Source organism: Lycorma delicatula, chromosome 13, assembly GCF_047948215.1.
Source record: "Lycorma delicatula isolate Av1 chromosome 13, ASM4794821v1, whole genome shotgun sequence".
Taxonomy (NCBI): domain Eukaryota; kingdom Metazoa; phylum Arthropoda; class Insecta; order Hemiptera; family Fulgoridae; genus Lycorma; species Lycorma delicatula.
The window spans coordinates 17,112,659-17,127,192 of NC_134467.1; the positions used below are offsets into that span (position 1 = coordinate 17,112,659).

General features: G+C 31.2%; 1 protein-coding gene across 3 annotated transcripts in view; it reads left to right on the forward strand.

Annotated features, from left to right (window-relative positions):
• The window catches only part of Ubr3 (Ubr3 ubiquitin ligase), a 225,097-nt gene that overhangs the window by 197,270 nt on the left and 13,293 nt on the right, over nt 1-14,534 (forward strand). For all 3 annotated transcript variants that reach the window (XM_075381156.1, XM_075381157.1, XM_075381158.1), the window contains exons 27-30: nt 5,491-5,835; nt 6,544-6,675; nt 9,157-9,296; nt 12,748-12,841. In XM_075381156.1, coding sequence (XP_075237271.1) covers nt 5,491-5,835; nt 6,544-6,675; nt 9,157-9,296; nt 12,748-12,841 — 711 coding nt within the window. The remainder of the gene's footprint in view (nt 1-5,490; nt 5,836-6,543; nt 6,676-9,156; nt 9,297-12,747; nt 12,842-14,534) is intronic.

The following is a 14,534-nucleotide window of genomic DNA, read 5'->3' on the forward strand; positions in this document are numbered from 1 at the left end:
TAAAATAGTCCCCCGTTCGGATCTCCGGGTGGGGACTACTAAGGAAGGGGTCACCAGAAAATTAAAAAATAACATTCTACGAGTCGGAGCGTGGAATGTTAGAAGCTTGAAAAAGGTTGGTAGGCTAGAAAATTTAAAAAAGGAAATGGGTAGGACAAATGTGGATATAGTAGGAATTAGTGAGGTTCGGTGGGAAGAGGAAGGCGACTTTTGGTCAGGTGATTTTAGAGTAATTAACTCAGCGTCAAATAGTGGGCAGGCAGGAGTAGGTTTCATGATGAACAAGAAGATAGGGAGGAGAGTGGAGTATTTCAAAACGCATAGCGATAGAATCATTGTAATAAGGATAAAATCAAAACCTAAACCGACAACGATTGTTAACGTCTATATGCCTACAAGCGCCCATGATGATGATGAGGTAGAGTGTGTATACGAAGAGATTGATGAAGCAATTAAACACGTAAAAGGAGATGAAAATTTAATAATAGTTGGAGATTGGAATGCAAGCATTGGAGAAGGCAAGGAAGGAAATATAGTGGGTGAATACGGGCTGGGCAAAAGGAATGAAAGAGGGGACCGACTTATAGAGTTTTGCACGAAGTATAATTTAGTAATTGCCAACACCCAATTTAAAAATCATAATAGAAGAATATACACTTGGAAAAAGCCAGGCGATACTGCAAGGTATCAGATAGATTATATCATGGTTAAGCAAAGATTTAGAAATCAACTCGTTGACTGCAAAACTTACCCTGGAGCAGACATTGATAGCGACCATAATTTGGTGATAATGAAATGTAGATTGGGGTTTAAAAACCTGAAGAAAAGATGTCAGATGAATCGGTGGAATTTAGAGAAGCTTGAGGAAGAGGAGGTAAAGAAGATTTTTGAGGAGGACATCGTAAGAGGTCTGAGTAAAAAAGATAAGGTAGAAAATGTAGAAGAAGAATGGGAGAATGTTAAAAAGGAAATTCTTAAATCAGCAGAAGCAAACTTAGGCAGAATAAAGAGAACTGGTAGAAAACCTTGGGTTTCAGACGATATATTGCAGCTGATGGATGAACGTAGAAAATATAAGAATGCTAGTGATGAAGAAAGTAAAAGGAACTATCGGCAATTAAGAAATGCTATAAACAGGAAGTGCAAACTGGCGAAAGAAGAGTGGATTAAAGAAAAGTGTTCAGAAGTGGAAAGAGAAATGAACATTGGTAAAATAGACGGAGCATACAGGAAAGTTAAGGAAAATTTTGGGGTACATAAATTAAAATCTAATAATGTGTTAAACAAAGATGGTACACCAATATATAATACGAAAGGTAAAGTCGATAGATGGGTGGAATATATTGAAGAGTTATACGGAGGAAATGAATTAGAAAATGGTGTTATAGAGGAAGAAGAGGAAGTTGAGGAGGATGAAATGGGAGAAACAATACTGAGATCTGAATTTAAGAGAGCATTAAAAGATTTAAATGGCAGAAAAGCTCCTGGAATAGACGGAATACCTGTAGAATTACTGCGTAGTGCAGGTGAGGAAGCGATTGATAGATTATACAAACTGGTGTGTAATATTTATGAAAATGGGGAATTTCCATCAGACTTCAAAAAAAGTGTTATAGTTATGATACCAAAGAAAGCAGGGGCAGATAAATGTGAAGAATACAGAACAATTAGTTTAACTAGTCATGCATCAAAAATCTTAACTAGAATTTTATACAGAAGAATTGAGAGGAGAGTGGAAGAAGTGTTAGGAGAAGACCAATTTGGTTTCAGGAAAAGTATAGGGACAAGGGAAGCAATTTTAGGCCTCAGATTAATAGTAGAAGGAAGATTAAAGAAAAACAAACCAACATACTTGGCATTTATAGACCTAGAAAAGGCTTTCGATAACGTAGACTGGAATAAAATGTTCAGCATTTTAAAAAAATTAGGGTTCAAATACAGAGATAGAAGAACAATTGCTAACATGTACAGGAACCAAACAGCAACAATAACAATTGAAGAACATAAGAAAGAAGCCCTAATAAGAAAGGGAGTCCGACAAGGATGTTCCCTATCGCCGTTACTTTTTAATCTTTACATGGAACTAGCAGTTAATGATGTTAAAGAACAATTTAGATTTGGAGTAACAGTACAAGGTGAAAAGATAAAGATGCTACGATTTGCTGATGATATAGTAATTCTAGCCGAGAGTAAAAAGGATTTAGAAGAAACAATGAACGGTATAGATGAAGTCCTACGCAAAAACTATCGCATGAAAATAAACAAGAACAAAACAAAAGTAATGAAATGTAGTAGAAATAACAAAGATGGACCACTGAATGTGAAAATAGGAGGAGAAAAGATTATGGAGGTAGAAGAATTTTGTTATTTGGGAAGTAAAATTACTAAAGATGGACGAAGCAGGAGCGATATAAAATGCCGAATAGCACAAGCTAAACGAGCCTTCAGTAAGAAATATAATTTGTTTACATCAAAAATTAATTTAAATGTCAGGAAAAGATTTTTGAAAGTGTATGTTTGGAGTGTCGCTTTATATGGAAGTGAAACTTGGACAATCGGAGTATCTGAGAAAAAAAGATTAGAAGCTTTTGAAATGTGGTGCTATAGGAGAATGTTAAAAATCAGATGGGTAGATAAAGTGACAAATGAAGAGGTATTGCGGCAAATAGGTGAAGAAAGTAGCATTTGGAAAAATATAGCTAAAAGAAGAGACAGACTTATAGGCCACATACTAAGGCATCCTGGAATAGTCGCTTTAATATTGGAAGGACAGGTAGAAGGGAAAAATTGTGTAGGCAGGCCACGTTTGGAGTATGTAAAACAAATTGTTGGGGATGTAGGATGTAGAGGGTATACTGAAATGAAACGACTAGCACTAGATAGGGAATCTTGGAGAGCTGCATCAAACCAGTCAAATGACTGAAGACAAAAAAAAAAAAAAAAAAAAAAACCTTAACACTGTGTTAACAATACCTATGAGATCAGCAGTCCAGCAATGCATTTGCTTCAGCATCTGGTCTAATTTTCACTATGTAAATGTGCTATTGCTAAAGTAAGATTGAGAAGTAGACATTCCGGCTGACCAAAAACTAAAAAATACCAAGGCTTAGCTTTCTTTGTGAAGCAACTTATTTAAATATATGGTTCACTAAATACAGTGTTCAAAAAGTGATGCAGCCTTATCGGAAAATTAGTAAGTTAGAATAATTGTTGAAAGTGGCCTACATATGCAATTCACCAAATTGAATATAGTATTGCATGCTCTTAATTAAACGCTTGTTGCAATGTTTGTTGTGGAATTGCAGAGATGCATCATTCAATTTTGCTCTGCGATTCAGGAATGGTGTGAGGATGAGTTTTATAAGCAGTGTCCTTAAGGTATCCCTACAAAAAAAAAGTCAGGAGGGGATAAATCAGGAGATCAAGGGATCCACAACCCCTTTGAAATCACTTGTCCAGTCCATGAAAACATTGATCCAAGAAAGTCATGGTGTTAGCTGTATGAGCTGTAGCAAGTATACTACAGCTGTTGAATTTAAATATTTGTTTTTAAAATAATTTATTGATACAACGGATAGTATGTGTAATGTTTGGAAAAATATAAATATTTAATATTAAATGAAATTACTAAAATGCAGTAAACAGATGAAAGTTAAATTTACCAAATTAATATAAAGAATCGATTTTTCAGGATCCCGCCTCTTTAGTTGATATTTAATTCTATAATTATATTAAAATCAACTGTTTTTAAAATTTAGAATTTAAAAATTGTTACCGTTTTATAATCTTGAATTTTGTTAGAATTTCTAAATCTTTAAGAATAATTGATTTTAATGTATTTATAGACTTAAATACCAACTGAAGATGAAGGATCTTGCAAAAATCAATTCTTTGTATTGATTTGGTAAATTTAGCTTATGTGCATCTACTGTGTATTGGTGGTTTAAGTTTCATTTAATATTTAATTAGCACAGTGATCAACATTTTGATGAATTTTATATACGAGGGTTGTCTGAAAATTTTTGAGCCTCAACATGAAGATGGCAGCACTCATCAACAAAAGTTAGGGAATGTATTCGCACATGAATTGAAAGGCACTCACTAAAATTTCAGCCATTATGGATACTCAGTTGTTTGATAATCGTTTGAGTAAGTCATGTGAGTGTTTTTGTGAAAATGGAAAAAATTGAGTATTGTGCCATAATTAAATACTTGCATTTGAAAGGCAATACGCTTACACAAATTAAAACCGAGTTGGACGCTGTTTACGGGGACTCTGTCCCATCATTTGCCATCGTGAAAAGATGGAATTAAACATGGTCATACCAGCTTGTTGATGATGAGCATTCAGGACGGCCAAAAACTACAACCGCCACCGATATTATCGGAAAAGTTCACCAAATGGTACTGCACGATCGACGAATTAAGGTTAAGAGAGATAGCAGAGACTATGGACATATCAAAAGAACATGTTTGTCGTATATTAACTGCAGAATTGGAAATGATTAAGCTATCCTTGCATCGGGTGCCACATTTGCTCACTTTGGACCAAAAACACATTCAAATGAACATTTCCAAGGCCCTGGTTGAGCAGTTTAAGCAAAACGAGTCAGATTTTTTTGCATCTGTTCATAACTAGATGAAACATGGATCCATCACTACACTCCTGCAAAGGGTGAACCTGCTCCGAAAAAGGTGAAGACGGTTCCATCGGCCGGGAAGGTGATTGCGACTGTTTTTTGGGATAGTAACAGAATTTTATCAATTATCTCCAAAAAGGTAAAACAATAATAGGATAGTATTATACATCATTCCTTGACAAGGTGAAGGCAGAAATTGCAAAAAAACAACCACATTTAGAAGAAAGTGTTTTTCCAACAGGACAATGCGTATGCTCACACTTCGACATGGCTAAAATTCACAAATTTCACTTTCAATTGGTTGACCACTCATGTATTCACCAGCTCTGGCCCCAAGTGATTGTTTGCTAACCTTAAAGTTTTGCTTGGGAGGGAAGAGATTTTCATTAAATGAGATTATCGCATATGTAAAGTTCTATTTTGCAGAGAAAGACACAATCTATTATTTGGAAGGGTTAAAGAGGTTGGAACATTGCTGGAAAAAGTGTGTTGACTTGAAAGGAGACTTGTTGAAAAATAAAACTATATTTGACAGAAAAAATACGTCTTTCTATGTTAGGCTCAAACAACCCTTTCAGATAACCCTCATGTATGTATACATAGTTATAAGATAGAAAAAAAAACTAACTGAGTTTCTAGACTTTAGCTTTCTAATCTTTATCATCACTGTGATATTGTGTTGTGTTCAGTTCTCACAGTGTTAAAATATGGATAACCCATTATGCCCTTTACTCTGTGTAGTAAAAATAGTAGAAAACGTTAAAATATACATACTTTGAATATCAGCTAAGTATGTTCTTACTGAATTTTATCAAGCTTACCAATTATTTTTTTTTAATTTTATTTACAGATACAGCAGTTATGCCTGCCATTCTTACGCATAGCAGCTCTTTTACGTCATCATTTATATGAACAACCTCTACCAGAGATTGATTCAGAAGAATCTGAATTTGTTAGACTCGTCTATTATTTAGAATTAGTAACAGAAGGTATGGATTGGGAACGATTTAATGCTGCGGTTGCGTTATCATGGCCAACTTCTAATGGTACACATTTTCACGAATGGACAAGACATCTTGGTGAATTCATACATCGTAGCCAACCTGTTGCACGTAGTTTCTTATCTGAACAACATGTTATATGGCACCAACCAAGATTGTTAACATTACCACAAGTATATGATAGAATATTTCAGGTAATATATATATATATATATAAAGTTTTTATTTTATAATCTTATTCTAACTTATCCAAGCATTTACATTTATGAATATACTTCCTTTGTTAAAAATAATTATTATTATTTCTAAAATGTAACAGTATCACCTTTCTCAAACCAAATTGCAGAATTTTTTTTTTAAATGCCTTATGCTTTTGCTGCCATTTATAATAAATTAAATACCAACTTCAAAAAGTACTTCCAACCAATTAGTTAAAAAAATTATTTTTCAGAAATAATATTTATTTTGTCATCTAGTTTTAAGGTAATTCTAAAACTGAAACGCTTCAGTGATTTAAAAAAAAAAACCACATTTTTCTATATTTTTTACTGTCTTAAAAATAATATGTACGTAAATAAATCTTATTAATCCCTTTTAAACATTTATTTATTTTGTAACTTCATGTACTTGCTTAAATATTAATTCAAGTATTTATTATTTTTTATATTTAACTAGAAATTAACCAGTTTAATTTTTTTAATGCATAAATAAATTTTATATATTTGACACATTTTGATCTGATTAAGAATCGACTTCAATTTCTCTTGATCGTCTAAATTTTTGGGAAATTTTTTTGTTGTCTTTTATTAATCTTGTATTGACTTCTGATATGATTTGTATAATAATATATTATTGTGTACTTATTAAACAATTTTTTTAATTTGATATTTTATTATTTCTAGTACTACCACAGAAGGCAGTGTTTACAGTGTCACAGTGTGCCACGGGAAACTAGTATTTGTCTTTTGTGTGGTGCACTTGTCTGTCTAAAGGAAAATTGTTGTAAGCAGTCTAACGTCTGTGAAGCTGTGCAGGTAAATAAAATTTTCCATTATTTATGTACTTATATATATATATATGAGGTCTGTTCAAAAAAATACGTAGACTAACGTCATAAAACAAAATGTACTTTATTTTGAAGTTACCTATCTGGGTCCCCTTCAAAGTACTCTCCTTCCCGATGCACACACTTATTCCAACAGTGTTTCCTATTTTGAAAACAGTCCTGGAACGCTTCTTTTGTGATGTTCTTCAGTTCCTTCGTTGCATTTGCCTCAGTCTCGGGAATCGTTTGAAATCGTCTTCCTTTCAAAGGTGTTTTGAGTTTTGGGAACAAGAAGAAATCACAAGGAGCAAGGTCAGGTTAGTAGGGTGGGTAGGGAAGAACAGTGATCGAGTGTTTGGCCAAAAACTCATGAGTTCTGAGGGCTGAATGGGCTGGAGCGTTATAGTTATGAAAAAACCAGTCACCACTCTCTTAATAAAATGATCTCGAAATCTCGTAACATGATCCAGCTGATATCTCACACTCTTCAGCAAGCTCTCTGTTGGTCAGACATTGATTTGCCCGAACCAGAGTATTGATTTTGTCTACGTGTGAGTCGTCAGTTAACGTGGAAGGACGTCCAGGATGCTCATCATCTTACGACCATCGACTACAATCGACTGACGACCATCTTTAAAATGTCCATGCCACTTAAAACATGTCGCACGCTTCATAGCAACATCTTGAGCATATTAAAAGTTTCACTCTAAAATTTTCCGAGTTTAACACAAAATTTCACAGCAACTCTTTGCTCGTTCAAGTCACTCATTTTAAAATCCGCCAAACGAAAAAACACTTCACAAACAACCACATAGCTAAGCAACCAATAATGATATATGCAATCAAAAAACTGCGTTGTAATCTCAGCTGATCTGTACGAACATGGTAATGTCAAGCGGATTTGACTGGAACCAACTGGACCTGAATAATTCAAACAGTCTCTGTGTTTCTTGAACAGACCTCTTATATAAATTAATTTATTTGTTTACTGAATTATAAATATCTTCTCTTGGAGATATTTAAAAAACTATAACTTTTTCAAGATTCAAAAGTACATAGGCTGTTAGTAGTTAATAACTAAGAAATTCTAATTTATCCAAGCATTTAGTATTTATAAATGTGTTATCTTTACCAAATTAATTAATGCTGGAGGAAATGAAGTAAAGAATAGACAGTTAAATATGAGAATAAGGTAATCATATCTATGAATGAACCCTTTTGACTTTGTTTTTAATACTTTTTGATTCCTTTTAGAGTTTTATAGGTTTATTTGTATTATAATGTTTCTTAAAAATTTTGTTATGAGCATAGTACGGTTTCCATTGAAAACATTTCTGGTCTGTCAGTTTGAAATATTAAATGCAGCTGTATATAAATTGGTACCTAACACTTGATTGTTAATGTAATTTCATATAATCACCTTTTTTGATATTTGTTTAGCCTAGATCTTGTGTAATCTAGCTTGAAACACAATCCTGTAAGAATCGTTGTGAAAATTTGTGAAACAGTTTTTCCGAATCACTGGATCGAACATGGGTCAGAAGAGTTACCGGCTTCATTACCTTGACCAGCAAGAAGCCCTGACCTCACGGATCCCTAATAATGCACTGTGGGGTTTTGTAAAATAAGTGATCCAAAAATGCAAATACATCAACAACTCCAAGACGCTGTTCAGTCAGTATTTGAAATGATCACCTTGATATCCTGTTTTGGATGAAAAACCGTAGATTGAGATGCCTGTGTAGTTGTGTTTTGAATATGCTGGAATGAACCCATACAGGTTCTGTAGAAGGTAACCTGCACTATCTTAATTTTATAACTAACATAAAGGGACTTCCCACCCACCCCATAGAGTTCTTTCTTTTTTCCTGTTTAGCCTCCGGGAATTACCATTTGGGTATTACTTCAGAGAATGATATGTATGAGTGTAAATAAAGTGTAGTCTTGTACAGTCTCAGTTCGACCATTCCTGAGATGTGTGATTAATTGAAACCCAACCACCAAACAACACCGGTATTCACGATCTAGTATTCAAATCCGTATAAAAGTAACGGCCTTTATTTACTAGGACTCGAACACTGCAACTCCCAACTTCCAAATCAGCTGATTTGGATAGACGCATTTACCACTAGACCAACCCAGTGGGTCCACCCCGTAGAGTTAAATGGACATTATCACACTCTCCTCCTCTCTTCAGATCACCATCAACCCTAGATATGGTATAGCAAAACAAAGGATATCTGTAAAATGTTTTTAGGTTGGAGAGCAGATGACATTAACTGCCAGAATGTAATAAATTTAAATGATTAAAAATAAAAAATTATTTTGATAAACTTAAATTAATATTTATAAACTTTGCCCTTTGTACTATTTAGATGCCCTCTGTTTGTTTTGTGACTTTTAATAAAAATAAGTTGACTAAATTAAGTAAAGTATTAACATTATTTTTTTTTTTTTTTTTTTGTTTTAGCATTCAGTTGATTGTGGTGCTGGTACTGCTATGTATCTTGTTGTTACATCTTCATATGTGATTGTTATTAGAGGTAAAAGAGCGTGCCTTTGGGGTTCTGTGTATTTGGATAACTTCGGGGAAGAAGATAGGGAACTCAAGTAAGTAGAAAACTTTTCTATTTGTTTAATTAGATAAGAGATTTCTTTCATAAAACTACCCAGTATGTTGTAAAAATTATACAAATACACTTACTTATATATAAATATTAAATTAAATATGCATTTTATATATATATATATATATATATATATATATATATATATATATATATACTTACGTTTTGGAAAATATTAAAATATATATATATATATATATAAAAACGCATTGAACAATAATTATTTTAAACCTAATTATCAGCGAGGCAGCATTTTTAAAACTATACAAGTAAAAATGCAAATTTGATCTGGTAGTAAGATACCTTTTACTGTTACTTCCACACTTTCTGTAATCACTCTTCATTTCAAATTATTATGTTTACAGGAGTTTATGATACAGTGACTATTATAACTAGAGCAAAGTATGGTGATTGTACTAATAATCACTTTTTCACTTTTTTTTATTTGTTACAACTCAAGGAGTCACAAAAAATTTAAAAAAATGTGATATCGAGAGTGAAATTATATTTGTTTAGTGTGTTTTCTGTTTACTTTAATTTAGGATTGGCTGAACGAAAGATAATTATACACCGAAAAATCTTTGTGGTTTTCTAGTTTTGATCAGTTGAATTGTGGCTTCTATATATGAGACATTCATCGTCTTCCACATTCTTATCTCATTCACTGAATATTTTGTGCCAGTCAAATACACATACACAAGGCATCAGTAAGAAATTGGGAATATTCCATTGATATTTTGTTCAATTTTACTAAAAATTTAAATTAGTATGTTGCTCACCTTTTAAAGAGTATTATTTCGGCACACAATGGAAAACATAATTGCATAAACAACTGGGAATATTGATGTTAGTTGCTCTGATTCAGACACATTGAAGGTCTTTACCAAAGAGTTCATAACTAGTTCTTTCTGCTTTCTCTTAAGAGCTAGAAATATAGTCAAAAATCTGATAAGTCTTGAAAATAAAATATAATTTATTACAGGCTGATTATATGTAAATAACCAACCAAACTCTATGTTAAATTGTTTCTCATTTTCGTTATTATTTTTATTAATGCTGACAGCCTAGGGTTATTTACAGATGCAATATTATCACCATCCAAATGCTTATCCGAAGCCCTAAATCGTGTTCCAAACTAGAATTAAAACTTATCAGAAAATTCAAATTTTTATATTCAACTATTAGTTCTTGAAAAAAAAATTTCTAAATCTTTCTAAAAATCAGATTGACAAATTATCATCACAAATCTGTTTTATTGTTGTTGAATTTAAAATATCCTCCAGTTTAGATAAAAAACTAATATTCATTTTTAAATAATGTAACAAAGTTCACTTAAATTTTAATTAATGCTATTTTGTTGATCTTATATGCCGATATAATTTTGATTTTATGATATTGTAACTTATGCATATCGGAATATACAGTTAGATTTAAAGCATTGTATTCCTCTACTGTGAGGAGATGGCAGTGTATAATGTATTAGTTATTTTATAATAATGGTCGCCCTCTTTTTTAAGAGTATGACATATGTAAAACGGTTCAAAGTACAAGTGACATTAATCAGAATTCCTTTCTCTGAAATTAATTTCTTATGATGAACTGAACGAAACCTTAACATTAACTGCAATTTGGAAGATCGGTGTACTGATATACAGCAGGAAACTATTTCACCCTTCGTTCTCCTTAATAAGCATAACTTGGGATGTTTATTATTCTTTAAAATGTATACCGCATTTGAGTGTTGTGTCAGGTCACCTATTACAGTTACTTATAGTATCTAACATAATATTGCAAAAATTGTAATTTCTTTTTGTTTACGCCGTTTAGCGTAAAGTTTCCGTTATTTTCAATGAATTCCAAGCTAGAGTTGGGTCCTGTTGTTTTGTTACAGGAATGTTAAATTTCACTTTGTTTCGTATTTTTGGGCTTGTCATTTATACCTGTTTTATTATTTGTTCTCGTGTTCGACACTCCCTCCGTCATCCTTAGTGACCGCATCCATTCTTCTATCGAATTATTTTTGACTACCCTTTTCATACACCCGTTATTCATTCGTTCCCATACTAATACATGCACACATCTCTTGTTTTTTTACACACACTCTCTCCTGTCCACTACCTGGATCTGGTTTCCCCCTTTTTCTTTCACGCCATCTTTTCGGCAGAGTAGATCCAACATTTCACCAGTACAGTCGCCTATAGCCATATTCTCCTACAAACTTGGCGATAATATTCTCATCCAAGCAGAATCTCCAAACTCGTCACTACACATCTGAGATTCTACGCATTATTCTACCACTAAACCACATCACACCTCTGTATTCCTGATTCACCAGTGCGGACTACGCCCAGGATTACTGTATGTATTCATGTATCTGCATTCACGAGTTCGTCTCTTGATATTATTTGTGTGCTACAGGCAAGTTCAATTTTCATTATTACGTTAAACAGTGACTTTATCATTGAAATTTGTGGAACATTCAGTTCATCATACCTCATGCCTTACGATTTCAAGTTTAGCTAAAAGAAAACCATTTATTCACTTAAATGCAATCATGACAGGTGGCTTACCTTATTTTACATGTTGAATTATTACGATTTGTTATTGTAATTAACTCTATAATTTATTTCTGCAACTTGTTGATCGCCAAGATTAATTCTTTGCTACTTATGCACTGTATTCATCTTACTTCTCGTAAATTAACCTAAAGCAAATTACTCCTAATGTGCTGGTATGTTTTAGGACTTTGTGATTTTTGTATTTTCAAGAATGCTTATCTATCAAAATAAACTCCATTTATATTATTACTTATTTTAATGTGATCATATTGTAATTATTGTAATTAATGTTTTCTAAGCAAATGAAATCTGTTCATTGCTAATCTTCATAGTACAGTATATGTTAGTAGTGCAACTGTTTTCCAGTTCCACTTTCTATTGATGTTATGTTTTAAGTATCTAATTTGAAATTAAGGTGTTTTCTGTTCTCTTATTTTCAGGCTCTGTTACATTGTGTATTTAAAAAATGTTTATTCATGTATTTTTGCATTTAACATCATTATTCATTTGTTGATTCAGTTGATATGTTAAGTATTATTAAGTTATGTTAATTTCTTAATTTCCTTTTATGTTTTAAGGTTATGATTATAACATAAGTTCATTTGTTACACTTTCAATAAAGTCCAATTTCTTTTGGCAAATACTAGCCGTGTGTTTTTTGTTAACTTTACCCAACACTTTTTTTTAAGGTATCGTATAAATAGTTTAATTTAAAAGAAAAGAAATGAAATTAAAAATATTAAAAGCAGTGTAACTAGTAACATGTACTGATGATTGTTCTTTTAGAATTTAATGCAGCACATAATTATAAGAATTCTTTCACTTTCAGCAACAGAAAATGCTGTTTATTAATAAAATGTTCTTTTTTTGTTTTAGGAGAGGAAAGCCATTATTCTTGAGCCCTGGAAGGTATCAATTATTACAACAACAATGGCTGGCTCACAGATTTGATCACACGAATAAAAAATGGGTATGGCATCGTGACGCTTTGTAAATATAAATTGTTGAAAGATCATTAAAAAAAATATATAATAATTTACGTGTTATCAAACGAATGAGAGAGAGAAAACAAAACAAAAAACATCCATCGATTTGCATCCATCCATATAAATAATATTTAATAAATGTTCTTAAAAACATTTTTTTTAAATTATTCGTTGTTTGTTTTTTTGTTAGTTGTTTTTCTTTTTTCTTTTTTTGTATATATATATATATATATATATTATATATATATATATCATGACGTTTTAAGTAAATATTAAAAAAAAAAAGCATGAATGATTTGATATTTATATAATGTATAAATAAATATATACATATATATATATATATATTTATTTAATTAAATTTACTGTCACTGCTACAACTAGTCTAGTAATGAAAGTTAACAAGATTTTTTTTAATTATTAATTATATATAGTAATCAATGTGCAGTAATTTAGCTTGATGGATTTTTTTTAAACATTAATAGAGATTTTCTGTTTTAATGTATTATATATGGATGATTGAGTGATTGATTGGTTATGAATTAAAAAAGTATTTAAAGAAAATCTATACTTCTGTATTATAAAAAAATAAATAGATATATTTTCGCTTATACAACATGTATTCTTTATACCGTACATTAATATAATAAAGTTTCTATATGATTTTATGATTTCTTCAGAATAGATATTTTTCTAAATGTTAAATTTTTTTTTCTATTTCATGTTCTTTTTTTTCCTTTTAAATAAAATTCAGTATGTTGTAATCTTGTAGTATATTTTTATTACAATTTATAAATGTTATTGGGTGTTTTGCCTTAAGTCAGATCTTCACACTAATAGTGTGTTGCCATCATAGGATTATTAAATGAAGTTTCCATCACTTTTTTTTTTTTTTTTAATTTAATTGGTGACCATTATAAAATTTAATTAACATTTTGAAACATTTATAAAAATGGGACTAAATTATTTACGTGTGTATATAAATATGCTACGGGAAGATCTTTTCTAAAACATTATACAGCAACTTATTGGCTGCAATAACATCATATGTGTAATTATTATAGATTTGTAATATTTTCTTGTCATATATGTATAGTTGTCGTCCCCCCTTTTGCCTTTATTTGTTATTGTTAGATTTTATTATTTATCGTTTTAAGAATGATAATTAAGTACTTAGTATAAATACTATTATTTGTTAATTAGTATAAGTATATTTACTTTTTATTTCTACATTTGAAATTTAATATCTAAAAAACCAATAAAATTATTAATTTTAATCTAAACAAGATCAATAAGAAAAAAATTTGTCCCATTTTTTTTTTTTTCCATTGCACACTTGGTTAAACAAATATCTAACATAAGATAAAAAATACATCGTCAGTTTTCTTTTTTGATCATCTATCTGTCTACAGAAAAAATTTGTATTCAAATCTTGATGTTGTAATTGCTGGACACTATCTTCATAACAATTCAAGTTTATTTTTCCTTTTTGTATTGTACTTTCTGATTTAATGACACAAGTAAAATTGTTGTTTACGTTGTTTAAAAACTTACTGTAATTTGAAAAAAAAGATTTTCTTAAAATCGTATCTTTTTGAAAAACGTTTTCTTAAAAACAAAAGCATGTATGATACAGACATGCTTTGGTTTTCTGTATCATACTTGCTTTGGTTTTTT